The sequence below is a fragment of the Sphaerodactylus townsendi genome, linkage group LG01 (genome assembly GCF_021028975.2).
Source record: "Sphaerodactylus townsendi isolate TG3544 linkage group LG01, MPM_Stown_v2.3, whole genome shotgun sequence".
Lineage (NCBI taxonomy): Eukaryota > Metazoa > Chordata > Lepidosauria > Squamata > Sphaerodactylidae > Sphaerodactylus > Sphaerodactylus townsendi.
Genome location: NC_059425.1, coordinates 49,699,092 through 49,726,452, shown reverse-complemented (window position 1 = coordinate 49,726,452; position 27,361 = coordinate 49,699,092). Strand labels below are relative to the sequence as shown.

The window sequence follows — 27,361 nt, the reverse complement described above, 5'->3', positions numbered from 1 at the left end:
AGCCATGCAGACCTTGGTCATGGTCGTCTTCAAAAGCCTGATTTAATGAAAATATAAGGCCTGAACAATCTCAGGGACAAAAATTTCAAGAACAGGCTGGTAGGATATGTACTAGCTAGGACTTTCAAGGGAAAAGGTGCAAACTCCTATGTTGTATGTGTGTGTTTGCAAAGTGGCTCAAATTGCAGCTGACTTATAGTAACCCCTGATGGGGTTTTCAATACAACTAACTGAGCAGAGGGGGTTTGCCATCGTCTTCCTCTTCAGTCTTCCTTGGAGGTCTCCCTTTCAAGAACAGACCCGGGTTAGCTGCGGAGATCTGAAGAGTGCATATCCCAACCCATTCTGGATAAGTACTGAATAAACCAGTAGAGCGAAGCCATTTGGAATAGCACCTCCTATAGTTCAGGTTGCTCCCTCTCAGCTGAGAAGAAGAATGATCAAGCCGTTGAAGTACTAACACTTGGGGGTGGGGAGAAAGCTCAAGTATCAGGGGAGGGGGAGGAGAAGTTAGGGTTCCACTAAAGATGACTACTTGATCAAATGCCAACAGAATGGATAGTCCCCTCCCCCCCCCAAATACCAAAATTGCTCAATAAAACTGATGGCAGTAGATTTAGGAAGGATGAAAAGGGATCATTGAAATCATAGAAACATAGAAGGTACCTCCAGGATCATCTGGTTCAACCCCTGCACAATGCAGGAAATTAACAAGTTCCTGTCCCACATCCCTACTGACCCCTGCTCCATACCCGGAAGATGGCCACCCCACCTCCCCACTCCAGAATTTCTGGTCTATCTGGCCTGGAGTTAAATTGCTTCCTGATCCCAAAGTGGCCATCAGCATTTCCCTGGGCATATACAAAGGGCCATGAGAGCCAAGCACTGACTCCTTCCTACTTATCCTCCCTCTCATGATCTAACTAATTTCACAGAATCAGCATTCCTGTCAGTTGGCCATCTAGACTCTGCTTAAAAGCCTCCACTGAAAGAGAGGTCAAACCCTTCCGAGGAAGCCTGTTTCACCAGGAAACGACTCTGCCTGCCAGGATAGTTCATATGGTTGTACAATTTGCATCAGCCACATGTGGAAGGACCACTAGCTAACTCAGAGATCCTCTGCCAGAATTCAAATCTTTGGACACACATTATACACCATACTTCTCTGACCATCTTGCTGCACCCGGAAGCTCTTTTGCCCTTTTGATAACCAAAAGTATATGAAAATTTTCTGGTGACTGACTCCCTTCTTGAGAGGATTTTTACTCCATATTGTACAGGATTTGGTCAGTCAAGAAACTATCCCCCTCTGGTATTTTAAATATTTTTAAAATATCTGAAGGGATGCCATGTTGATGAGGGAGCAAGCTTATTTTCTACTGCTCCAGATACTAGAACAAGGAGCAATGAATTCAATGTGCAGCAAAAAAGATTCCACCTAAACATTAGGAAGAACCTCTTGACTGTAAGGGGCAGTTCAACTGTATAATGCACTGCCTCGGAGGGTGGTGGAGTCTCCTTCTTTGGAGGTTTTAAGCAAAGGTTGGATTATCCATCTGTCAGGAGTGCTTTGGTTGTGTATTCCTGCATGGCAGGGGGTTGGACTTGATGGCCTTTGTGGTCTCTTACAATTCTATGATTCTATGGAGTGTAATGCTACAGTACATGAATTTTATGACATTTATTCGGGAGTAAAATCAGGGTTGCCACCTTAGCATTGGCCCTGCTTTTGTGTCTTTGTCAGCAATGTAATAGACAGAAATTTAATAGGTGGCATTTCTCTTGTCATCTGGTACTTATTGGCCTACTCTCAGAAGCACCAGAACAGCACAGTCAGATAAATGGCAACCCAACATAAGACACATAGATGTAACATAAAGAACCAGAAAATGTGGTTAGAATTGAGGTGCCAAAGATAGTAGCAACATGGTCTCATTTAACTTACAATATTTTAGTCCTATGGCAAGCCTCCCATCATTATTTAGTCCCCTACCCAGGCTAGTCTGATCTTGTCAGATCTCAGACGCTAAGCAGGATCAACTCTGGCAAGTATTTGGATAGGAGACCTCCAATAGTCCCTCTACAGCAGGGGTGTCCAACTCTGGTGCTGTGATGTTCAGGGACTACAATTTCCATCAGTCCCTGCCAGCATGGCCAATGAACATAGTCCAATAGTCCATGAACATCTGGGGCACCAGAGTTGGACACCCCTGCTCTACAGCTTCCTTACCATTGTGCAGAAGCTCGCTCTAATTGAAAAGAAATGAGCCGCAAGCAAGAGCTCCCCCTGCCAGGTGGCCACCCAACCTTTGTGGGATCAATGCAGTGTCTGTGTGGCTGCACAGCTTACAGGGAACGTTGGAGACCTCCAAGGAAGACCAGGAGCCTTGTATGGAAGTAGGCAATGGCAAACCACCTCTGAACATCTCTTGCTTTGAAAACCACTGGGGACCACTGTAAGTCAGATGTGGTTTGATGACAAAACAAAAACAAGAAACTGATGTTCCCACTTACTCCTCCAGCAACTTGTTTTTTTCTGTCTGAAAGCCAGAAAAACTTATTTCCTTTTTCAGTCATGGAATCTTTATTTGGGCTTTAAAGACAAATATTCAAATTAATGCATAGGGTTTTTTCCCCAAAAAATATTATATGCTGTTTTCTGTTAAGCATTTCTAAAACAGTTTACAAAACACCTTTCAAAAATGCGGTACTGCAATTGCTTCTTCACATAGATATGCAGTCAGTTGACAGACAGGTACATCAATGTACATGACAAATGGGTGTTTTGGTTTGTTTGTTTGTTTTGGCTGTCAGATTGCAGCCAGAGACCCTAGTATTTCTTGCTAGTTTTCCACCCAAATACTGACCAGGGCAAACTCTGCATAGCTTTCCAGATAAGACAAACTCAGGCTAGCTGGGCTATCTAGGTGGCACATAAATTCAGAGGATTAAAAAAAATGAAGTGAGTTAGTTCAATCCATTGTTATTACCATTGGTGTTGCTATTACTGCTGTTATTCTCCACAAAGGGCCATGAAACATTTGCAGAATGTTTTTAATGTGCAAAATAAAACAGAAATACTGGAAAGACCAACATAATTTATGTCAGTATAAATTGGTCTGAGTCTGAGCTCATTTCACCAACTCCATTAGAGCCATCCGTTTATAAACACTCAGGAGTGGAGGTGGTTTAAAACCAGTCCGGATTCCAACCAAAGGACTCATCAGTTCTCTCAGAGTGGTTTGAGCAAGGAAGAAGCATCACAAGGGCTCCCTTGTTCCAGTGGTCTCAAAAGATAACTGAGGACTGGTCCACATATAGGGCAGAATAAAGGCCCCTTCCGCACATGCAGAATAATGCACTTTCAATCCATTCTACCATCTCAGTCCAGGGCATGTGTAAGTCCAACCTTACTGCATAGCCATCCTGCTGGAGCTCTCAAAACTACCCAGGAGCAGTCTCATTTTGTTGAAACCATTGATCCAGGAGGGGTGTTCAAGAGCATGTTGTGGCTGGAACCAGGGAGACCAAAGCTTCATTTTAAAAGGGCTTTAGGAAAACTGTTGGATAATCTCCCCTGTGAGATTATGCCAGTTCACATCGACCAGAGCGCGACTGGAGACTAGAGCGCAGCAAAGCCTTGCCATCCATGTGCATGTGTGCAGATCACATGCGTGTAAACTTTCAGCACAAAGAAAATTCGGCGTCAGTTGTAGTTTCTAGTCTAATAAAAAGAGTATTTATTAGTGAACTCTATTCTGGATAGAAAGGAAGATAGATAGGTCCACTAATCTATTCTAATCTAGCTGGATGGATGGAAATGGATGAGAGGAGCATTCATCCTCCCTCTAAACATGTGGAAGTAAGATGGAGAAAAGAGGGAAAAGGCAGCGAAAGGAAGTCCCTGGGAGTATCAGTCTAACTTCAAAGGGATAGAGTCAGCATGATGTAAATGTGTCAATCCCTATCTAGCCACTGGCTATCTAGTAAAACCCCCTCTGTGACTTAAGGCAGGAAACAGCATAAAGTCCTTCTCTTCCAACAAAAACGAAGGGGAGGACCCACAATTGCTCTTGTGAATGGACTCTGTGTACCGCGGTTGGACTCGAAATAATGTTGTTTCACCCGCACTTCCTGTTGGACGCGGCCATGTCCAGCGCAAAGCAACTCAGAAGAAACCCCAGCGACCAGCGACCAGTGGTCAGCTAGATAGGGCTGGCAGGGTAGTGACCCTTCCACCCCTTCATGACACCTCTTGCCTGTCCTTAGATTGAGATTCTTAGGTCTGATATCCCGCTTCTTCTCGGAGAGCACCTGAGTCTTTCTATCTGGCAAGGTAGAAGCAGCCCATCTCTCCCCTCTTCCCTACTCTAAATGTAGTTCCCTGTCCCTTTTAATCGGAGTGTTGAACATTTCTCTGTGCAGTAATCTGCCAGCGCTTCCTGCGTGTAGGGGCTCCTCGATTCTGTTGTTTATGATGTATTTTTTTCATAGCTCCAAAGAGCGAGGAGCGCCTTCCCTGCAGCTGAAGAAATGGGCTTCGTTCAGTTCAGCTGCTGGAATAAAATGTTGGTCAGTTAAGTGGCCACCAGACTCCTGCTTCTTTTTTGCTGTTTCCCCAGAGCTGCCCCAGCGAGCCTCCCCGAAGGCGGAATACTTCTCAGGAGTCGCACCATCGGTTGAGCATCGTCTCTTGCTGGGTAGCAAAAAGACGCCAAACTGTGCCCGTGCGCACGGGTGGCAATCCGGGGGGGCGGGGGGCTGTTGTTGCGCAATGCAGGCTGGTGATCCCGTGTATGCCAGGGGGGCTCTGCTGTAAACTGTTCCACAAGCCCTGGGGGTGTTGTGGGCTACTGTGCGACCCAAGAGATTTCTTTTAAGACCCTTCTTCCTACTGGTTTTTCCAGGCGAAGGGCTCAAGATCTTGCCTGTGGTTTCTTGGAACTCCCAACGCTCCGAGCAAACATTTCCAAAAGAAGATTTGCCCCCACGGATTCCCTGCCGGTGAATCAGCTCCTAATCCCTCGAAACGCCCGGATTAGTGACGTCACTTTCTTCTTCTCTCTCTCCGTTTGCTGGGAATCGAGGAAGGGGGAGGAGGGGGCAGATTTGGGGCCCGTTGCGAAAACATAATTGGCAGGCGCCTGCACGGGAGGCATCAGTCACCTGCCGGGGGTTTTCCTTTTGCAACAGGCTGCGAAGTGAAGAACAACCGGAAAAAAAGCCGTTTTACTTAATATACGCCGCAAGGCACCTCTCGCCCCCTGGCCTGATCTCAGCAACCGTGTGTGTGTGTGTGTGTGACGATCTGCCCTTCCCCTCTCTTCCACTTGCCCCTTTCTCAGAATCACTGCCCGCCCCCCGCCCCCCAACTCAATATGATCTCCTCCGGCAGCTGCTTTTCCTGGGTGGGGGTCGGACTCTCCGTTCTCTGAGCCTGTTTGAAGTGCAGGCCGGCCGGCTCTTTCTCCTCCCACCGACACGCTGGGGCCCGCGTCGTCTAGGGGCAGAGACTCCGCCTGATCCTTTGCAGGGGTCTTTCATCCCTCCTGCTTTCGGGTCCTTTTTAACTGGGGAGGAGGCCAAGCTCTGAGCCGGGGCCCACTTATATGCAAAGCAGAGGCTCTGCTACGGCTCATCGCCCTTTTCTTGCCCTCCTATTTCAAAGGCGATGTTCAAAGGGGGGCGGTGGGTGGGTGGTCATGGTCACCATCATCACCCTTCTATTTGATATCTCACCTTCTCGAGCTTTCGCTGCTTTGAAGGGTGGACCTTTATGACTTTCCGTCCACATCCCGTGTATAAGACCTCGAACATCCCACCGCCCTTGTCCAAAAGCGGCTGGTGTGTTGCACCCACCTCCAGGATCTGTCCTTCTCTGAACGTTTTTCCTCAGATCGAGTGTTCCGAGTTATACTGCCCCTGAATATGGAGGTTCCAGTTGTTTCTCTAGGCCGATAGACCGCCTGAACTTGTACGATCTTGATCTGTCCGGCCCAATTTCTCCTTGACCACTCTCGGGTGGCGTTCCGGAGCCACAGGGCAGGAACCTTCCTGGATTCTCCCGGTGGGGCAGAAGGGTTTTGCTTGAAGCAGGACGCAGGTGTTCGGCCTCAGCAACTGCTCTGGGAAAGTGCCTCTAGTCTAAATGGACTTTTGCACATGCAGAATAATGCATTTTCAATCCACCTTCACAATTGTTTGCTATTCAATCCACCTTCACAATTGTTTGCTATTTTGCACAGTAAAATCCATCTGCCAAGTGCATTGAAAGTGAATTGAAAGCGCATTATTCTGCATGTGCAAAAGTACCAATGTCTGGAGTATCTTCCTGCAGAATGCCTCTTCTCAAATGGGCTCCTAGCTAAGTCTTACCCCTGCTATCTTCCTACACCATGTGAACAGAAGTTCAATGGGGCATTCTTCCAGGCAGCCCTGGATTAACCATGAAGCGAAATAAGCACGTGCTTAGGATCTCCAGTAAACAGGGTCCCATAGAGGTTTTTTTCCCCTCCCCTTTTACTCTGTTAAGTATTGAAGCAGCTGAGTTACATCAGATTAATTTTGAGGGTATGATCAAAGAATTTGCAATTTAAAACGCAGGAGCAAACTTTTTGTAGTATAAAGTAAGCAACAGTGAACATTCTTTTGCATCTTTGATTCCTGAACACTAAAATGCTATGTATCTTCAAAGAATGAAAGCAATGCAATAATAGGTGTTTTGTTTCATACAAATAATGATATTTATCCACTAGAATACATATGTATATATGCATCTATGCATGTATGTATGCATAATAGTTTACTATTGTTTTTTATTTTGAATTCCATATAAAGTATATGGGGGTACCATAATCTTTTCAGTGCTTGGGGCCTCTCAAGGTCTTAATCGGGTCCTGCTCCCAGGAAAGTGCTTTTAGGATTGCACTGGCTGAGAATGAGTCCCATTGCCAACCTCCCGGTGGAGCCTGGAGATCTCCCAGAATTACTATTGATCTCCAGACATCAGAGATCAATTACCCTGGAGAAAAATGGCTGCTTTGGAGGGTGGACTTTACGGCATTATAGTCCACTGATGTCCCCCGCCAAATCCCGCTCTGCCCAGACTTCACCCCCAAATTTGGTATCCAAGCGATGGCAACTACAGCCCAATTGCCGCTCAGTGGGACTTTCTCGGGTAAACAGGCTGTGAAGACATGGCCCATCGAAGGAAGAAAGGAGTTGCTTTTCTCCTGGCAGTTTAGTGAAGTCCCTCTCTGCTCCTTCACCTCCTTATAAGTGCCGCCAGTGAACTCAGTTCTCCTTTGGTGATAAGAAAGGGCAGAGAGGTTGGCGGTCCGCACGCAAGCCCGGTAGCGGCGAATGGGAAATCCATCTCCTCGCCCGAGCGCGCCTGGAGGTTCCCAGTCCCGCAAAAGAAGCGCACCTTAGTGGACCCTACTCGGAAGTAAAAACCACTTACTTTGAGGTAAACATGCTTAGAGCCGGATGGCAAACAGCAGAAATAAAAGAAAGCGCTCCGTGCGTTAAGAGTAACTGGATTGTTAGAGGAGCACCGACTTCGTAGCTCAGTGAGGGGGGAGCGGGCTTTGCTCCTGAACTTGGGACAGCGCGGGGAAGACCGGGCGGGGGCGATTTCGTTCATTACTTGGCCGTTGGTAGTTGCATCCTACAGGGTAAGGGAGTTTTTTTCTTCTTATTCACAAATACTCCCTGTTCTATTTTTTTCCCAGTTTAGGAAAACAGTGAGGGTACATTTATCATTTCTGTATAACATAAACAGATGCAGGCGCACATGTCTAAATACATGCCTATGCCTCCAGGTCTGCAAAGGTGCCCGAGAAGTAACAAAAAGCTGGTTTTCCTGAAAAGGGGGAGGGAGGGGAAACAGTAGATCGGCTACAAATGCAAATAGATACGGACAAAGAAGAAGTTTTGAAAACAAAAATATCTTGAGTCATTGTCTTGTCGACGTTTCGCGGCCGGAATCGCTGGACACTCTGGAGCAATTCTTGGTCCCGCTTTGGATCATTAAGAAGCGTTGGAGGAATGTTGCAAGCGGGAGGAGAGAGACGGCATCAGCTGGCGCTCCTATGAAGAGAAGTTCGTACTGGAGATCCTGGCAGCGACCCCTCGGATGGCAAGGAGAGAGGATTTCCCTGGATCTAAAGGTCCCGGGCAGGGAAGAGCCGCCTGCAGGCTGAACGAGGCGACGGGCAAGACTGACCTTTCCTTGCCGGCCTTATGACGTTCGCAGGTAAGAGGCGGCTGACCCAAGGAGGAGACGGTCCAGCCAGTAGACCCAGACTGCCGCCAGAGACTTAAGTTGGATTTTTAATTCCGTCTAACTGGCCCCGTAAGCCCCATTGCACCCAGAGTAGGACTTGCCGGGGGCGAGGGCCGGGGGGTGGGGTGGGAGAAAAGAGGGTCTCATTGTCTGAAGTCCCAGCTACTTGCAGCTCCAGTCAACTGAGCAAACGCGATGTTGGCTGCTGAATGTGTACCACGCCGGCGTTTCTTGCTAGAAACTTTTTGGAAAGGGAGTGGGGGGGGGGGACTGAAGAGGAATTGTTCTCCTGTCCCCTCGACGTCCTTTCACCTGCGTGCTCAGTTTGAGGGCAGAGTGGGGGTCTCCTTGAATGCCTGGCTCGGGGTCAGTGACTGAAACTATCCGATACGAGGGCTGGCTCCTATTCTCGGCTCCTGCGTTCCGGGTGGCAGGAGAGATAATGCCTCGATGAGAGAAGTAGATGATTGGGAGTCCAATTAGATGAGTGACCTGGCACGCGCGCACACACACACACACACACACACACACACACACACACACACACACACACACACGGAAGGGCTCGGTCCCCGGTGTTTTCCGGTGCTCCCTGGCTTTTTCAGAAGAAAAGGGGGAATGGGGTCAAAATAATAGGGGAAGGGGCATTTTTTTCAAGGGGACCCTCCCTGTGTCTGTCGGGCGCTGGACTAAAAGGCCACCTGGTGCCGTGGACTTTGGGCGTCTTTGTACTGTCAGTAGCTCCTCCACCCCACCCCCAAGTCATGTTCGTTTCCAATTCAGCCGTGTCCTTGAAAGCACTGAACTTGACACCGGCCACGATTGCGAGCAAGATCCACCTAAAGGAACACGCAGATCTTCTCTGAAAAGTCCCCTTTGCCCTTCCCCATCTTATAAAGGATTGGATGCTCCAAACCTGCGGGCGGGGTGGGGGTGGGGGTGGGGGGTGGGTGGGTGGGGGGCGTGCGGTCCTGCACACATTGCGGCCTTCCGCTCCAGAATTCTCTATACATCTATTTTGGCTGGGTAGCCGGGCTGGAATCCCTCCTTCCTGCCTATTCCTCCACTACAGCTATTCTTCTGTAGGAAAAACAGCTTCCTTGGGACTGGTATCCTAGGTATGCCGGCCAAAAGAATAAATCCATCTCTTGAGCTTGTGCAACAACAAGAAGAGAAGAGTTTAGATGTACATTCCACCTTTCTCTCATGTTTGGGAAACTCAAGGTGGCTTACAAGCTCTTTTCCCTTCCCCTCCCCTCAACAGACACCTTGTGAGGCAGGTGGGGCTGAGAGAGTTCTGAAGAACTGTGACTAGCCCAAGGTCACCTAGTAGGAATGAAGGAGTGGGGAAACATAACTGGTTCACCAAATAAACCTCTGCCTCTCAGGTGGAGGAGTGGGGAATCAAACCTGGTTTTCCAGATTAGAATCCACCTGCTTTTAACCACTACTCTACGCAAGTAGTTATTGCTAACTCAGTTATAAAGCAATGCGGCAGAAATGTTCCTGGTGTTGCTCACACAATAGTCCTGTGATGTAGGTTAGGCAAAGGTAGCCACCACTGTTCGTGGTTAGTGGTTTGAACGTGGAGCTTCCAGTCTGCACTTCCTGCAAGAAGTGCCTTTTAAGTGCACTGTTGTTTGTGTTTCATTAAAGAAAAGCATGATGAAACTCTACACACATACACACACACACACACACACACACACCCCGCAACCTCTTCATCCCACAGCCTATTGAAACCAGAAGAGACCCGCTTGGGAAGCAGAGCGCAGAGAGGCTCCGCGGTGTCACACCACCTCACTCCGTTTGCCCTGGGCTGCCCAGAGCCGCTGTGATGATGGGTCCTTCGGATTGGAAAGCAACATATCCCCACGGAGGGGCAGCGTCGATGGGTGGCGCCACCGGCAAGTGCGAAGAAGAGCTGGCACGGGGGAAATGCCCCCACCCCCCTGTCGAGTGTTTTCAGGAGCCCTGAAAGGTCGGGGACTCGACCTTTAGCCGGTGTGAACGGGCTCTCGGTCGGGCACCCAATGTCCCAAGCTGAGCTCACGCCTTGGAGGAGTTTTGCGCAGCGCCTGGTTCCCACTGGGTTCAGGCGAAATGTTGGCATCGGTTTCAAAAAGAACAACTGCGCTGCAGACTTGAACTGGCTTCGTCGTGGTCCCATTTCCTCACGGAGCCCTGGAAATTGGCGGGGGGGGGGGGCAGGCTCTGTTTCTTAGCACCTCCAACAAACTACAATTCCCATGATACTGGGGGGGGGGGGAAGGGGTCCAACCTACCTGAGCCAACTCCCCTGGGCATTCTAGGTGCAACATGGAGAGAACGCTCAAGACCCTGATCCTTTTTGCTCAGCAGGTCCCCCACTCGCTCGGGCCGCTCATTGGCTGTTCAAGAAGCTCTGAGATGAGCCAATTCCTCCTCAGCCGGGGTCCCTGAATGGGCAGAGCTCTGCTCCACCTCGTGGTCAGGCCGCTGGCCGGAATCCGAAGGCCAGCAGGACTGACCCAACTGGCCCCAAGCGGGGTTCTGTCGCTGGGCTGGCCTTCGATCTGAGACTCTCCCCAAGGCCGTGCCCGACCCGCTTGCAGCCTCAGCCAACGTCCCACACCGCTCTCCTTCAGACTGGGAAGAGGGCACAAGCAGCCACGATTTGATTTAGAATTAGGCTTGCAGTCTTTTATCAACCAACCCCCTCCCTTTTTAGTAACTGACACCCCTTCCCTCTCCCCACTTTCTCCCCGAAAAGTTCCAAATGACGTCGCTCACCTTTTGCCAGGAGCTCGGAGGGCGAGAAGCTCTGCAAGAGGACGCCCTCTCCTCTCCTCTCCTCCCTCCCCCGCCCCGTAGGGGCTCTTGAGACAGTCTGGTAAATCCCCAACGTCTTTTGAAAGCTTCTAGGCCTGGTGCGTTGGGGTGGAAGGAGGGGGTCAGTCTGCAGTCCCGAGGTGGGTGTTTTCAAGGACCGCGAGACTTTAACCCCCAGGACCTTCTTGACCTGGAGGGGGGGCGTGTGGGAGGCACGTTCTCCTCCGGCTACAAAGTTAACCAAAAGCCCGTCCAAGTTGGAACCGCAGCAGTCATTCCCTGGAAAAGAAGACAGGTTGGCCGCAGGGGACCGCGTCTGCCAGACTCCTGGTCACTTCCACTGATCTTGGGATTCTCGGAGTTTGCCTCCGGGGCTGCTCTGCCTTCCCCTCGCCCGCCCCGTACCGCCGGCCTCCCAAACACCCCATCCCCCACCCTTCCCCACTCTTCCCCAGCGCTCACTCCGAGAACGCCAGTGCAGAAGAAAGACATACCTCGATCACGTACACAGAAGATTGGATTTCTTGGTTTTATTATAAAATAGAAGCAGAAATATTTCTCCAAAGACCGTATTCACATAATATAAACAATACACAAAAGTCTAGGGGCCCCGCTGGCAATCCAGAACCGACCCTTGGGCTTCCACGAACAGCAATGGATTACGCGATATAGACAGATCTAAGGCCCGTCCCTCGGCCTTCTTGGAGTTGGAGGATGGTCATCAACGACCGCCGGCCAGAATCAGGGCCCGAGGATCCAACCCAGGAGCCACTGAAACCTGGATAAGTTATGCGAAGGACCAGAGGCGGCCCCCCCAAGACTTCAAAGGGAGGAAGTTTATTATTATTCATAATAATAATGAGTGATATAGGCTATCTCAATTGTTAAATGTGCAAAATGCTGTACAGTCTTTATCCTCACAAACAGCCCTGTGTGAGGTAGTTTGCCCTGGTTCCCGTTTTACACGCGAGGGAACCAACTGGGGCAGAGCCCGGGAGGCGAACTCGGAGGGCTCGCTTCAAGTCCAATTCTGGAGCCACCGGTTGAAGGCCAAAGCTCTCTGACTTAAGCGGTTTGTGGATCGTCCCATTCCTGCCGACCCCACCCGGAGAATGGCTAAAGCACCACATAGACAAGGCGAAAAAAGCTCCCCACCCCACCCCCCTTTTCTTTTTTTGCATAGCATCAGCTGCAAAGGGGCGGGGTGTGGCTAGAGGTGAGCTGCTCTTTACAAGCTCCTTACTACAGCGTTTCCATTGTAGCTTACACTGGCCTATAGTAGCTCTCTTGCCACCGCTGTATTTGGCGAGGGGCCTCTCGTTTAAATAGTGACCCTCAGGGTCCTCCTCCTCCTTCCTAAAATGCAGAGCGCGTTTAACTAGCATCCTCCACCCCGAGTATTCCTACTGCAGTCCGCAGAATGGCTCTGGGGGCACAAAGGTGGTGGGTTGCAGTTTAGGACTCATGTCCACCGCCCCCCCCCCCCCACGCTCAAGAAAGAGGACCCGCTGGTTCAGATGGGGTCGTTTCCGGGGAAAATGGAACCCAGACCGGGTTTTGGGTTATCAACCTTTCCACTGGCCTCTGTACTTGTGGCCTGAAGACTGCTTTGATGGGCAGGAATTAACAAGTGATGACATTCATTCCCCCTGTCGCGAAGGTATTCACCGGAGGGTCCCTAGGATTAGGGTAGTGGTGAATTTTATTAGATACATGGACTGTTAATTCCCATCAGCCCCTGCCAGCATGGTCAATTGGCTGTGCTGGCAGGGGCTGATGGGAATTGTAGTCCATAACATCTGGAGTGCCAAAGGTTCGCCACCACGGGACTAGGGCGTAACTAAACGCAAAGCTGCACAAGCCGGTGGAAACGTTGGCAACCCTGGGGGTCGAGCCCCAGCAAGTGCCAAGAGATACAGAACTGGTGAGGATGGGGCTGCCTCTTATTATGTGCATTTAGTCCAAACCGAAGCGCCTTCTTCTCGGAGCCTTCTCCAGGCTTCGCCCAGTAGGGCTGGCGGACTGACTGGCTGAGCTCCCAGTCCCAGGTCGATCCCTGCCCGGCCCGACAACCCAGGCCAGGCTTGCTGCGTCTGCCGTCCCTTTCGACGGTCCAGGGTTTGGGTTCAGGGGAGGCTGGCGGGCCCCAGGAGGAAGAGGGCCTTAGGAGCCCAGGTCGACCAGGTTGGAGGACATGGAGTTCAGGATGGAGTCTTGCAAGCTGTGGTGGTGCAGCGGGTCCGCGCTGGGGACCGGAATGGCGCTCGGACCCTGGGGGTGGCCCAAGCCGTGGAGCGGCTGTAAGCCCGGGTTCGCATTGAGCAGCAAGGCCGGGCTGGACGAAGAGTGATCCGGCGTCCCGGAGGGCGTTTTCTCGTCTTCTGAGCTGCCCAAAACCGCCTTGTTGCCGTTCAGGGAAGAGGAAAGCGGGTTGTGGCCATTAGAGCTGGAGTTTTCGTTGTTTTCCCTGGAGGGGAGGGGAAAGAAAAGGGGGGAACAGATCTTAGACTAGACGGCAGAAGACTGTGTCGCTGGGGCCTAATGGTGATAGAACTGTCTACTCGGGAGTAAGCACGGCTACATATCCCAACCCTTCTTCACTCCCCCCCCCATACACATATTACCCAAATAAGGGGTTCTTTCCTTTTGACTCCAAGATGTTAGGAGACTTGCAATGCGACCTTAAGCAGACTTGGACCCTTCTGAGCCCTTCGACTTCTGTGAGCCACCCTGAGCTGCGGCCAGGGAAGGGCGAAATAATAAAATAAAATAGAGTGAGAAGGATGCCCCCTCTGCGGACCAGAGCGCCATCACAGTGGATTTGAGTCTGGGACGGACCCTTCCCCCTTATTTTCTTCCCAATAACCCTGCGAGGCGGGGAGAGTTGAGCGACAACGACCAGCAGCCCTCTGAGGGTCACTCGGTCAACTGCCTTCACTAGGCGGCGGACGGGGCTGCAGCCGCCGAGTCATTGCTTTAAACAGCCTGAGCCATCTTCCTCTCCCGCCGGCGGCGGCGGCGGCGGCGGCAGCAGCGTGTCTCCCAAGGCGCCGTCGATGCAGCCTAGTTTCCCCCAAGGGCGGCTGCCCACTTTTCCAGCAGGGACCCCGCGGAGCCCAGTGCATTGAACAGGCTGCTTCCCACCCACTCCCAGAAATGCAGCGGATCCTCTCAGTCCCTCCACCCAGCGAATGGTGGGGGAGGGCCTCTTTAGGAAGCCACCCAGAGGGATCCAGAAATACTGACGCCCTGATGAACCCGGGATCGTTCATTCCGAGAGATCACACCGGTCAAACGATCCATTTAGGATTTCTGCAGCCACTCGTTTCATTCGGTGCTTACATGATGTCACTCCAGCGGAGGAACCTGAGGGCGCTTCCGAGGGTGGGGTGGGGTGGGGGTTCCTAAAGCTTCCGCAAGCCGCTGCAGTGCCGGGGCTCCTTTTCCGGCAGGACACGAAAAGCCGGTCGGGGCAAAGGTCCGCATTTTCCATCAGCCTCCCAGGCACGGGATCGCGGGTGAGAAGGGCGGTTATATGAGCTCTTACGTGTGTTTAGAAAAGGGCCGCAGCTTTCAAGAAAAAAACACTCTCGACCTCGCGTGGTCGGAGATAGATGCTGAGTGGAGCACGCTGAGCTTTGCAGGGTGCCTCTCGGGTCGACAGTGAGTCTGCCAGACCCCGGGTCCTTCGGTTGAAACACTCAGTGACCAGCAGCTGCCTATCCCTGCAGGTGGCTATTGCAAAACAAGCCCCACTATGCTACATGATGCTTACTCTCAGGTGACTCTGCATAGGGGCAGGTACTTACGCCAGAAGGATACAGTCTTGAGCAAAGTTCTCCTGAGGGCTTGGAAGCCAAGCAGGGGCAGTACTTGGGAACAAAGGACACTCACTGCAGAAGAAGGCAAGGGCAAACCACCTCTGCTCCTGCTTGCCTTAAAAGCCCTTTGCTAGGGTCGCCACAAATCGACTGGGACTTGATGGCACTTTGGACACCCTTGACCTGGAGGGCCCAGGCTAGCCGGATCTCCTCAGATCTGAGAAACGAAAAAGAAGAATTGACCTTTTCTCTACCACCAAGGAGTCTCAAAGCAGCTTAGACTCCTTTCCTTCTTCCCCTCCACACAATAGACACCTTGTGAAGTCGGTGGGACAGACAGAACTGTGAGTGGGCCAAGGTCAGTCAGCAGACTTCGTGTGGAGGAATGTGGAAACAAACCCAGTTCACTAGATAAGACGCTGACATTTTTAACCACTACACCATGCTGGCTCTCTAAGCACAGTCAGGCCTGGTTAATCCTTGGATGGTTGCTATGCAGAGACAGGCAGTAGCAAACTGCCTCTGAAGGTCTCCAAGAACTACATGGGTTCTCAAAAAGTTGGCTGGGGCTTCCAATGAAGCGGATTTCACTCTGGTTGATCCTCTAAGTGCTCCCAGGCTATACATTGCTCGTAGCGGCTATTTTGGCAGCTGCAGAGCAAGTTTTTCTTAGCCCTCGCTTTCCCAGATGCTGGGGATCTTAAATGTGACAGGTGGACTGGAAGGGTTTGGATTTTAGACCCACTAGTTCTGAAAAAATCCAGAACCAGCAGTGTGAGTGAGCTGTTGAGCTCTTGGAAACAGCCTCCTCCTTATATTTGTTTTTCTCCTCCTGGTCTTTCTTTTTCTTTCTTACCTCTTCCCTTTTTAATCTCTTTTATTTTTCAACACTTAAGTCAGCTGGGCTGCAACTTGACAGCCCTTTCCACCACCAGGAAATCCCACTGAACCCAGGGATCCAAAGAAAGACCATGGGAATGGGCCTATGAGAGAGGGGAATGGTGGGGAAATAAAAAGCAGGCTGACAACTTCTGTAGGCAGATCCACAGAACCAGGTTGTGTAGGTTGCATTTACCTTTCTTCACTTCTTTTACTTGCAATCCACCTTTATTTTAATTTTATTTATATATAGTTTGATTTATAGGCTGCCCTTCCTGGTACAGAGGCTCAGAACATCTTACAGCAATAAGTCAGTGTCATAGTATACTATGGCACTTCAGTAATCAATAACTAATTAAGGGGACTAAAAAGGTAAGGGAGGGAAAAGAAGGGAATGGGAAGGGCAAGGGAGGACACCCCTGCTGCCCTCAACCATAGGCCTGGCAGAACAGCTTGCTGAGACATTCCACCATTTCAGGTTTCAATTCTGTTTTTGGTCTGCATTTTTGTTTGAGTCTGAGGTGTTGGAATGTTTATTAGAAGGTGCTTTTAACAATTTTAACATATGGGGTGAAAGGGTATGAGAGACCCCAGAAAGGAAAGATGCACATCATGGCAGTCCAGTTTTAGTGAACTGGGCTCATTTCTGGCTTGATTGTTTATTTTATTATTAGGTCTGTAGCCTGCCCTTTCCCACCCAAGGTTGGACTTGGGGCAGCTGGGAGTTTTAAAATATTAAGACAATAAAATAATCCATATATAATTAAAACCACAACAGTTTAATACCCGTTGGCACTCCAATTTCATTTCACCACCTGGTGACCAACCAAGGAAGCAGGAACATAAAAGAGAGAATCAAAACCAGCTATCAGAACCAATTACTAAAGAAATAAGACAAATAAGATAAGGATAAAGATAAAAAAGTAAAAATAAAGGTAAAGGTAAAGGTAAAGGTAGGGAGGTCAGCAAAGATGTAACCATTGCTTTCTCAACCATAACCCTGGTGGAACATCTCTGTCTTACAGGCCCTGCAAAATTGATCCAGATCCCACAGGGGCAAGGACCATTAGCAAGTTATTCCATCAGCATGTGCACTAGACAGCCTGCTTGTCCCACCCTCTGCTCTCCACACACTACCCAGAGGTGGGTCCCTCACTTCCCCCATGCAGCGACACCTCTCAAAAAGGGAAGTTAGGTTGGGAGAAACAGCCCCACTGGTACAACAGTCCAAGATCATTTACAACCTTAATGGTTAATAATAAAATCTTGAACATGATCTGGTGTTCAGTTGGGAGCCAGTGAGTGTGAGATTTTAACAATGTATCCATAAGAACCTCGCCATTGCATTCTGGACCAGTTTCTGGAGAAGTCATAAGGGAAGCCCCATCTCTCTGGTCTGGAGATGACACTTTCTTGGATCACCATGGCTAAGTCAGGACAAAAAGGGTCCCAACTGCTTAATCTGGCAAAGATGACAAAAATGCCATTCTGGCTATATCTGCAACTTGGGTCTCCGTAGAAAGGGGGCACCCAGGCTCTTGACAGCAGGTCACACCCTGACCAATTGCAGCAGTTGGTGTCCCAATCCTGAGTCTCGTTGGCCCTGCCACTGAACCGCCATCTTAGGTAGATTAAGTTTCAATCCACTGTGCTTCAACCATTTCTCCACAGACTCAAGACACCTGGCGAATTTATCTGGGACAAAGTCTGGCAGGTCCTTCATCAACAAATACAACAGGTGTGTGTCATCCACATGCTAACACAATCCAGCCCAAGACCAACTGGACAGAAGGTCCCATATACCTGTTAAATAACATAGGGAAGATGGTCCCCTGAGGAACCCTCACACCCAAGGCTCTCCCCTGGTGCTCCCCTCTGTTGAATGAGACCAGCCACACAAGACTGTCCCCGGCAACCCAAAATTTGAGAGGTGGGGAGTAACCCACTAGAAGAAGAAGAAGAAGAAGAAGAAGACTTTATTTACAGTCAATGACCAGATGTATTACAAAAACTCCAAAATATCTACAAACAAACAAAACAAGAATACAGATCTCTCTCCCGTATTCCAGCACTATCCCTCTATATATCATTATACTTAGTAAACACACCAAACAGCATAAGAATACTAAACAAAATAAAAATATCTAAGGGGGATACCATATTCAGATCATTTTTTCTTTTTCATAATGAATAGACAGAATTTTGCTACCCATTTAGTAATATTCTCCTTCTTATCTTGTAATAGTTTTTGACAACAAACTTTATCAGAACAATATGTCATTTTGTGTAGTAGATGTGACAGGCATTTTTTCCTTGCCTCCTCATAAAGGGGACACTTTAATAACATATGCTCTATAGTTTCTACAGACTTCAGAGAGCAAGAACATAACCTTGCAGCGTAAGGTATCTTTTGATATTTCCCTTCTAAAACAGCAGAAGGTAAATGTACACTTCTTGCAAGAGTAAAAGCTCTCCTGAGTAACCCACTATGTCAACGCTAATTACAGCCACACAGATCCACAGACTGCCAGATCCAGTTGTACACAGAGATGATCTGTGAAGGAGACCAGCACTGTTACCAATCCATGGCCAGGGATGAAGCCGGATTAAAAGGTTTCAGGATCGAAGTATTCCCCAGAAAGACCTGGGTAAGTGTTCATAGGACTGGAGCCTTGTTTCCGAGGAATATACACCCCCACTGATTATGATTAATTTGCCCCAGAACAAGTGAGGCTGCGATTCTGGGCTTGCCTAGTCTGCAATAGAGCTCGGTCCAACTCAGATCCAAGAGGCGGCATCTATTTACTTCCCAGTCACCATAGAGGGCAGAGCAAGGAACCTGGAATTTTGATGCAGCTAGTTTTTCAGTTCCGAGTAAAACACATAGTGTGGCGACCTGTCCCTTCCGTCACAAAACATCACTTACTTTGGCCGCTGAACTAAGTCACGTTGTTGAAAGGGAGCTAACTCCTAAGGAAAGTTGCTTAAGAACAGGGCGGGCGGGCTGAAACAGGGCTTAGGTGCATTCCGCGCATATTTACTCAGAAGTAGCTCTCACGAAATTCGAGGGCTTTTTACTCCCAACTAGGCTGGCAGCTGAAAAGTTCTGTGGAACTTGGATGCCGGAACACTTTGATGGTGACCGGAACTCCAAGCCGGTCAGTGGGCTTGCTCAGGGAAGCCCTTGGGCTACTCAAAGGAATCATTCGTCTTTAAAGCACTGCAAGACTCTTCTCGGCTCTTTAGGGAGGTGGATTACGGAGGTCACTTTTTAAAAACTGAAGATCAGAACGATCTTCTTTAAAGCAGGAGAACAGGCTTGGAGATTACCTGGTGAAGATCCACACTGAAAGCCACCTGTGGGCATGCGCACTAGACAGCCTGCTTGTCCTACCCTCTGCTCTCCACAGTGGTGCGTCCCTCACTTCCCCCATGCAGCGACACCTCTCCAAAAAAAAAAAACCAGGCCTATTCAGAGAGGCTCAGTTGGAACCGAAAGGTTGTGAACCATGTGCTTCGGGCCAGAGATGTGCATGCTTCGCAGTATAAGTGGGCTGTGGAACGAACAGAATTGGTGGGGTCTGCAAACGCTGTGTGAACGGTAGCCTGATCCACAATCCCTCACCTTAACAAGGCGGCAGCTCAGCAATATGACCCCTCGGTGGCCGAGGGAGGGGCTGCTCAGAGAGTTCATGGCAGAAGGGAGACTTGGGTGCGAGCACTTTCGGCTTACATCCAGCGCAAGACTGAACAGACGTCAGCGGATTTAGAAAGGGGTGACTCGGTTTAGGATTGGGGTGCTAACCTCACCTCACCTCTACAGCATCGTGTTTAGCCGGGATGAATTACATTTATTTTATATATTCACTTCCTCTTCCCCTTTGGCTTTTCTCCCAGGTAGCCTCTCTACAGTCTGAGGGTGGGGCTGGGGAAGTACGGTTGAGTTTAATTTTATGATGTTTTTACTGTCATGCTTTACTGTTACGGTTTTATTAATGATGTACTTATTGATATGTTTCATTGTTCTGATGTCATGGCGAGCCGCCTAGAGACTTTTGTATAAGGCGGGGTAAAAATTCATAAATAAAATAAATCTGAATACACACAGAAACCCACACATCTCGGGACTGTATAGATGCCGGTTGCCACACATTAAACAATATGTATTTACTAACACCATGTACACCTCGATAGAAACCCCTGATGAACCGAAGCGTTTCGCCAGCCTGGCTGCCAGTTAAGTCAGGGAGGCTCACCTGATGCAGATGCAGGCACTGAAACGGGGCCCAGGATGGGCGACCCCTTCGGTTCCAGGGACGCAGTCGGCTTCAGCGCTGTCAGGACCGCTCAGATCCATGAGCAGTTTCAGGCGACTTGAAACGATTGGGGCACACATCCTGCTGTCACTGACCTTAAATACTTTCAATAAGCAGCTCTGGCTCGGCTTACTCCGAAGTAAGGCCCACTGAATCCCATAAGACTGGAAGGGGGGGGGGGCTTAGGTTTCAAGTGGGCAGATGTCTGAAGCCAAGGGAACAACTAACTCTGGGGCCACCGAGGATGTTCGCTGCGAAAGGAGCACCCACGGGACTTCCGTCTCCTTCCAAGCAAATATGTCAAGAAGGAGGTCAAGGTGTCCACAAGACATAGCGAGAGTGTTCCATCGAGTGACTGCAGTCTTGCATCCCTAATCCTTCAACTATTCGGATTACTTAGCGCGCACCCAGCATCTGCCAGGTTCTCCAGTCCTTGTTCGGCGGGTTATCTGGTCCGCGCCCATTTTGGCCTTGGAAACCCGAATCGCCAACGGCTGGCGTGTCGGGGTGGAAAACTTTCTCCCGATGTTTCTCGGGGGTCTGGATTGCTTGAGCGCCGGGCAGAAAGGCGCTGAGATTTACAGTCCCCGCGGGATCTCGAATACCGGGACCCTGCAGAGCGATTCATTGATTCTGAATTGCTCGGGGGCGCCGCCGCCGCCGCCTCCTGCTCAGAGACGGTAAAGAAACCCTTCAAGCCAGAGTCTTTCCCATGCCCAAACCACAGGAGACCTCTGAAGGGGATATTAATTCCCTTCCTTTGAGTATTCCTATTAGAGTCATGAAAGGATCGCTTTCCCAGCATCAAGTCCAGACGCCTAGAACCGTTTAGAGATCTGGAGGGGAAACAATCCGCTTCCGATTCCCAAATCAGATCGGCCCAGACCGGCGCTATTGAAACGCACTCCGCTCTGAGGGCTTCATCCTCACGAAAAGCCCCCCCCCCGCAATACCCTGGTATGCGGGACTGCGGGCACTCTACTCATTAAGGAAGGGGCCGCTCTTTGCCCCGGAGTCCACAATCTTATGCCCACTTTTGTGCCAGGCAGCATTTGCTTTCGAGCAAGCACCAAGCCGAGTGAGCTGGATTCCTTACCCACACAATCCTCCCAGCCATCAAAACATCCTGAGACCCGGTTAATCCAAATACTGCTTGTTCTCATACTGGAGTAATAGGACGGGGCGGGGGCGGGGGGGGGGAATCTGACGTTGAGAAATACTGAACACACTAGACCCGCGCAAAGTTTCTGCTCTTGGTCATAGAAAAATAATAGTAGGTGTGGGATATTCGGGGGGGGGGGTGCTATTTAACTGCTTAGGCTGTACGGGAGCGGGGATTTTACCGGGGGCATTTGTATCTGCTAAAGGGTCCTGCAACCTGTTCCTAAAGGAAAATAGGGGTGGCGCCCACCCGCTATTCAGCAGACGGAAAAAGGAAGAAAAAAAGGGGGGGGAACTGTGGCAAACTTGGCCGTCCACTGTAACAGACTAGGGCTATAACCCCATCCATCCTTACTTGGGAACATACTTCATCAAAATGGGTGAAACTGACTTTCGAGTAAATATACCTGGGATGGGGCTGCATCTAAAAGTCTGCTAACAGATCTACAAAGCAAATCTACAAAGCCGATCCACAAATATTTGAACCTGACAAAGTGAACACATAGTGATTCTCGTCCTATTAAAAGCGAATTAACATGATCAGAAATTCCAGTTTGTGGATTGTGGATTTAATATAACTAGCCACTTTGGATTCAAGCTCCAAATCTGTGCACACTTAATGGAGAATAATCCCACAGAATGGCAGGATTTGCTTCCAAAGGAATATGCACATTATGGGACCACATTTGGAGGGTATGGCAAGGCCCTATAGACCTCGAACCTAAATGTACTTTTGCATGCAAATCCAGTTGATCGACTACGAGTTCCAAGACAATTTGTTCAGAGAACTCTCCGAGGTCATTTTATTCAAACGGCAGCAGAGAGATTAAGTCCAGACTGATCTGGCAGGTTTTTTATGCCAACCACTGATCAAGTCTTTAACTCCTATATGATAGGGGGGAGGGGCTGTGCCAAGCGCGGCCGCCGGCCCGGGTCAAGACACAACATTTCCCCCGAAATACTTTACGCTCGAAAATATACGGAGAGATCCCCCTTGCTAGGCCAAGCGAGAGAAGCAGGGCGCCCTTCAGTGTAATCCCACATAGAGCCCCACGAATGTAGACGTGGGTCGAGACTGCAGTGATTCTGCAGAAGGCCATCCTGCAGAGGGCTAGAGCGGCTCCCTCTCCTATCCTACGGAGAAAGTCCAGTGAACCATCCTTCGCGTTATGTGCCATGGATATCAATGAGGTTTTCTCCAAATCAGTTGTGACTAGAATATTCCAGCCAGTTGGTTAGACAAGGGTGGACGCCGGCAGAGGCTCGGTTCTACGCCTGGCCCTTCCTAGCTGGAGAGGAACTTGCCTCCAATGGGAACTGCGGCCAGGCAAACTGCCTTGAGGACCGAGGCGCGGCCCACAAAGCACAGAGCATCAAGGACAGGGCGATCCTCTGACTGCCTTCCAAGCAAGCCTGCGCGAAACGCAATCGCAGCCACGGGATCCTTCTTCTCATCCAGCCCCGTTTAAAGCCGAATAATGATATTAGCCACGGGTGGCTTCGTGAATCTGGAGCCCGACTGTGGATGCTGCCGCCAATCTACACCCCAAGGCCTGGCTCAGCATGGCCACCCTCTCACATCCGGATAACTTTTGACTAAGCGCCCTTTTCTACGTAGATTTCTTGGCTGCTTTCTTCCCTCCCCGGTCGTGTGGAAGATTTCCTAGCTTCTCTCGGACAATATTTTGAAAAGCCCATTCCCTTTGGCCTATTCCGAAGTGGGTTCATGTCTCAAGATTTCCAGAACAAATTCGAAAGTAATACAGTTCGCTTTCCCTCGCTATCCTCGCAACTGACCTCTCTCAGGTACACACAGCGCGGGTGGGAATGCTCGGCTGGTATCTCCAGGCCGCGGCATGGGTTCTTGGGGTGAGGGGCAGCCTTGTAACCTATTTACTCATCGGTATATAAAATCAAACTCCATTAGGTCACTAGTGATTGGTAAGATAAGGTCCCTTCACTTCCAAGACAGGCTTAGAGTTCGGGGATTTGCTAAAATCTGTACACCCAGGTTGCCGCTTGAAGAGGCAGCGAACAGGGACCACCATGTAATAGCTGGAGGATGATTTCAGGGGAGAAAAGAATATGCAGAGATTGTCACCAGCATCTGTAGGTGCTCCTATTCTGGCCAGTAAAGTAATAGAAACAGGATTTGAAAAATATGGAATAGTTAAAGAAGGACACAAGTCCTCATCATCTTTCCGCTGGGTTCCTGGAAGCTGCCTCCTGTCTACTCGGAAGCGAAGCCTTTCCTCCTAAAATGCATCCGGGTAGGACTTCAAGCTGGACTGGTAGGAATGGGGTTCATTTCCAAGGAAAGGGGGCTGTGAAGATGGAGGCGAGCGAAGTCGCCTTGAACAATCCCAGAAGGGTCCCGGCAAACCCGCGGACAGGCCGGGTTTGGTTTCATGCGCAGCTGCGGCGAAAGCCAAAGGGTTGCTCCTGCCTTAGTGGCATTGCGGTGGGTCCCGCCCAGTGAGAGGCACCCGGCCTCCCCAAGACTCCCTGCGTCCCTCTGGGATGAAAGGAACTGCTGATGACCAGCCTGAAAAACCCAAATCCCTTCCCGTTCAGTCGATTCCCCAGGGAGTCCGTCTGTGTAGAAAGAGGCCTTTCACCCTGGGCCTAACCGTGACCTGATGCCCTCTGACGTCTTCCAAGCAAATTACATAACCAATGGAAAGAGAAAGGATCTTGTACTGGGTTCCTTCCCCCCTCCCCGCCCCACCTCCCTACTTTTTCTATCCGAAATAACTAACACAGCCATTTTTTGTTTTACATACACTCAAAAACTAAAGCTAGAACCGAACTCGTGGCGGGCAGCGCTTCGAGGTCCCACCTCACACACACTCTCAGTCCTATTTCTTCCAGTCTAATTTTCAGAGGCCCTGTTTTAGGATGGCGCTGGAATCTGGGGTTCAGCCTAGTTATGGTCAGGAGTAAGGGGACTTCTCCGTTGCCATTACGAGGGGTCGGGCCTAATCTAGACGCTGTTTCAAACGTGTGACTGCATTTCCCCCTCTCTTCTTAGCTTGTGTGCCACAAATCTATTTAACTACAGACAAGGTTACATGGTTATCCTTTGGGACCTCGTTCTGCCTTTTCCCTTTTGTTGGGGGGGGGGAGGGGGACGTGGTTGGATTGATAACCAGCCCCCCCCCCCCCTGGTTTTGTGGTTGGATTGATAATCAGCCTGGCGGCTTTTTGACGGGGAGTTTACGGCCGAGTCAGATCCTTGGAGTTTACGGCCGAGTCAGTGGGTGCAGGCGGTCCTGCTTTTCGGAGGGGGAGGGGGAGGGGGTGGGGGTGGGTCCCCGGTGGGCCGGGGGTACTTACTCGTACCTTTCCTTGGCCTCGGCGGCCCGGTCGCGCTGGCGCCGGTTCTTGAACCAGTTGCTGACTTGGGTGGTGGTGAGCCCGGTGGCCTCGGCCAGCTCCCTCTTCTCGCGGGGGGACGGGTAGGGGTTGTGGGCGTACCACTCTCGCAGGACGCTGCGGCTCTTCTCCTTGAAGCAGTAGCTGGTCTCCTCGCCGTCCCAGATGGAGCGCGGCAGCGGGAACTTGCGCCGCACCCGGTACTTGCCCACGGCCCCCAGGGGTCGCCCGCGCAGCTTCTCGGCCTCGATGTAGTGCGCCTTGAGCCAGAGCTGCTGCAGCTTGGGGTGGTTGTGCGCCGAGAACTGGTGGCTCTCCAGGATCTTGTAGAGCTCGCGGAAGTTGCCCCGGTGGAAGGCCACCACGGCCTTGGCCTTCAGCACGCTCTCGTTCTTGTGCAGGTGCTCGCAGGCCGGCAGCGACCACAGGAAGCGGCCCAGCCGCTCGATGTTGCCCCCCTGCTGCAGCACCTCGCACACGCACGCCACTTGCTCCTGCGTGAAGCCGAAGGTGGGCAGCAGCGACATGGCGCATCGGAAACCCCCCGCCCCGGCCCCAGCCCAGGCCCCAGCCGCAGCCCAGCGCCGACGGCCAGCCCCGGGCGAGCTCACTCAGCGCCGCCGACGCGCCATCCGGCTGCACCGGAGTCCTGGAGGAGGAGGAGGAGGAGGATCACCGCGCCAAACTTGCACTCTGGGCGGCGGAGGGGTGGATGAGGGGGCGCCCCTCTCCCACTCGGCCAAAGTTGGAGCGTCTTTCGTGCGCCGGGAGTGGCGGCGGCGGCGGCAGCCGAGGGGGACCTGCGCTCGGCTCCCCTCCTCTACCCACCCGCTGGCCGGCCCGGGGCGCTCGGCTCGGCTCCCTCTTGCTGGCTTCCCCCTTTCCTGGCTGCTTACATGGCAGGCGTCCTGCTCCCCTCGCCTGCGCCTCGGCTCTCCTCCTCGCCGCTCCTCCTCGCCGGGTCTTTTTTCCCCCCTTTCTTTTTTCCCGCCCCCCCTTTCCCTTCCCTTCCCTTCCCTTCCTTTCCCTCTCTCCAAATAATATTATTCTAAACTGGCATGAAAAAGTGATTAGCCGCGCTGTGATTGGTCCAGTTATCTGACCCGGAGCCTGCCAAGGAGAAGACAATCGTTTTAATCGAATGATTTGCCATGGGGACGCTGTCAGTCAAAAGTAACCCGATCTGTTTTGAGGTGGCTCCCCGGCTCGGTTGACAGATTGCTTTGAGCCACTCAGAGGCCGGCTGGGAGAGCTGGGCGAGGGCCCGAGGGAGGGGGCGGGGGAAAAGAACTTTCCGCCGTGATTGACGCGGCAACCCACAGCAAGGGGGCAGGGGAGGGGACGACCCCCCGGAGCCCCACCCAGGCCTGGCCACTCACTGACAGGGGGGGCGCTACAGCACCGGTGGGTCCCACCACAGCCCCGTCGCTCAGCTACCTAGCCTGCGCTTCGCCGTTCAAAAAAGAAGCACCGCAATAGTTTGGAGAAAGTTTTGAACGGATCTCTGGAGCGTCCCGGAAACTTCAGAGCAGTCCTATCGACTGAGAAGAAGAACTGCACATTTTCACAACACTCTCCTTTTTTCTTTTTTTCGGAAAAAAAGTTTTAGTAAATATGAAAAGGGAAAGTATTATCAGGGGCAGCCTTCATGAGCAGTATTTTACCCCACCGCCTTGATGCTTCACGGCCTCTTCCTTTAGGAACGGTTTCATCAAAGTTTCAGAATCGCGGGTTGCGCGTCAAAGGGCATTTCCACCCTACAGGCCTCTTTTTCTCGTGTCTGCGTGGATTATTTCCCCTCCAAACTCCCTCGGGGGTAATGAGGAGGAGTAATGAAGTCCGGGCCCTTTAGTTAAAACTCTTGCCGGGGAGTCTGTACTGGTGCCCCGAATGCCGGGATGTTGTCGAGACCGAGTTTCACAAACAAATACAGGGAAATGCAGGTACCCGAAGAGCAGGGACGCGGGTTAACTGGAATTTACTTTGGACTAATCGAGATAAGGATGCTGTTTAACTTGTAATTTGACTTCGCAGAAAATCCCTTTTACCTCTGCAGGGCTTGAAAATCAGGATGCCGAAAGAGACTCCCCTCCCCCTCCCCCTGTGCAACTTAGATCTTGTTTCCCACAAAACAGCACAGTGGGGAGAAAGAACCGGCTTTTGAACAGGGACTCTCTCTCTCTCTCTCTCTCTCTCTCTCTCTCATACACACGCACACACACACACCCCGTCCCTATGATCATTGGCGAAAATGGAAATGGAGAGAGATATGTGTACATTTCCTCTTGCTATTTTCTATCCCTCAACTCTTGTTCGTTTCACCTCCTCGTTCTAAATAGACCGCGTTGTGAAGGTGATAGATAAGAGGAGAGGAAGGAAGGAAGAAGAGGGGCGGCTGCTGGTTTAGCTTAAAAGTCGCTTTCCAAAAGCAGTTCAGCCGAGCGGGTGAGCCCGCGCCTCTATCGACGGACGGACGGACGTTTTGGGGGTCGATGGGCTCTGCAGGGGCACGGGGTTGTCCTAGGATTTCCTTGGCTCCCCAACGCAGGGGCCTTTCAACTCGTGGCTTCTGGTGCCGCTGCTGCCCCGGCTTCCTGGCGCAAAGAGAAAGAAAATGATCCCTCAGGTCCCAGATTTCTAAAACGTTGCCTAGAAGCGGAAACCGGGTGGTTGTTTTTTACTCGCTGCTTCTGATGCAGCCAGAAGTAGAT

General features: G+C 51.0%; 1 protein-coding gene across 2 annotated transcripts; it reads right to left on the bottom strand.

The window, feature by feature from the left end:
• Positions 1-12,928: 12,928 nt before the first annotated feature.
• Positions 12,929-25,614, bottom strand: SIX2 (SIX homeobox 2). Of its 2 annotated transcripts, none has more exons than XM_048482779.1 (2): positions 24,612-25,614; positions 12,929-13,565 (listed from the first exon to the last, which is right to left on the bottom strand). In XM_048482779.1, the coding sequence occupies exons 1-2, from the start codon at positions 25,175-25,177 to the stop codon at positions 13,262-13,264; spliced, it is 870 nt and encodes a 289-aa protein (XP_048338736.1). In that variant the 5' UTR covers positions 25,178-25,614; the 3' UTR covers positions 12,929-13,261. The 2 variants fall into 2 exon arrangements, with proteins under 2 accessions (XP_048338736.1, XP_048338744.1); XM_048482787.1 differs by having other exon boundaries at positions 24,618-25,614.
• Between the last annotated feature and the right edge of the window lie 1,747 nt (positions 25,615-27,361).

Excerpts from the sequence above, each read along its gene's own strand:
- SIX2 (XM_048482779.1), bottom strand. The coding sequence starts at position 25,177 with ATGTCGCTGCTGCCCACCTTCGGCTTCACGCAGGAGCAAGTGGCGTGC. Across the intron at positions 13,566-24,611 it reads GAGGCCAAGGAAAGGTACGA|GGAAAACAACGAAAACTCCA; the intron begins GTAAGTACCCCC and ends CCTCCCCTCCAG.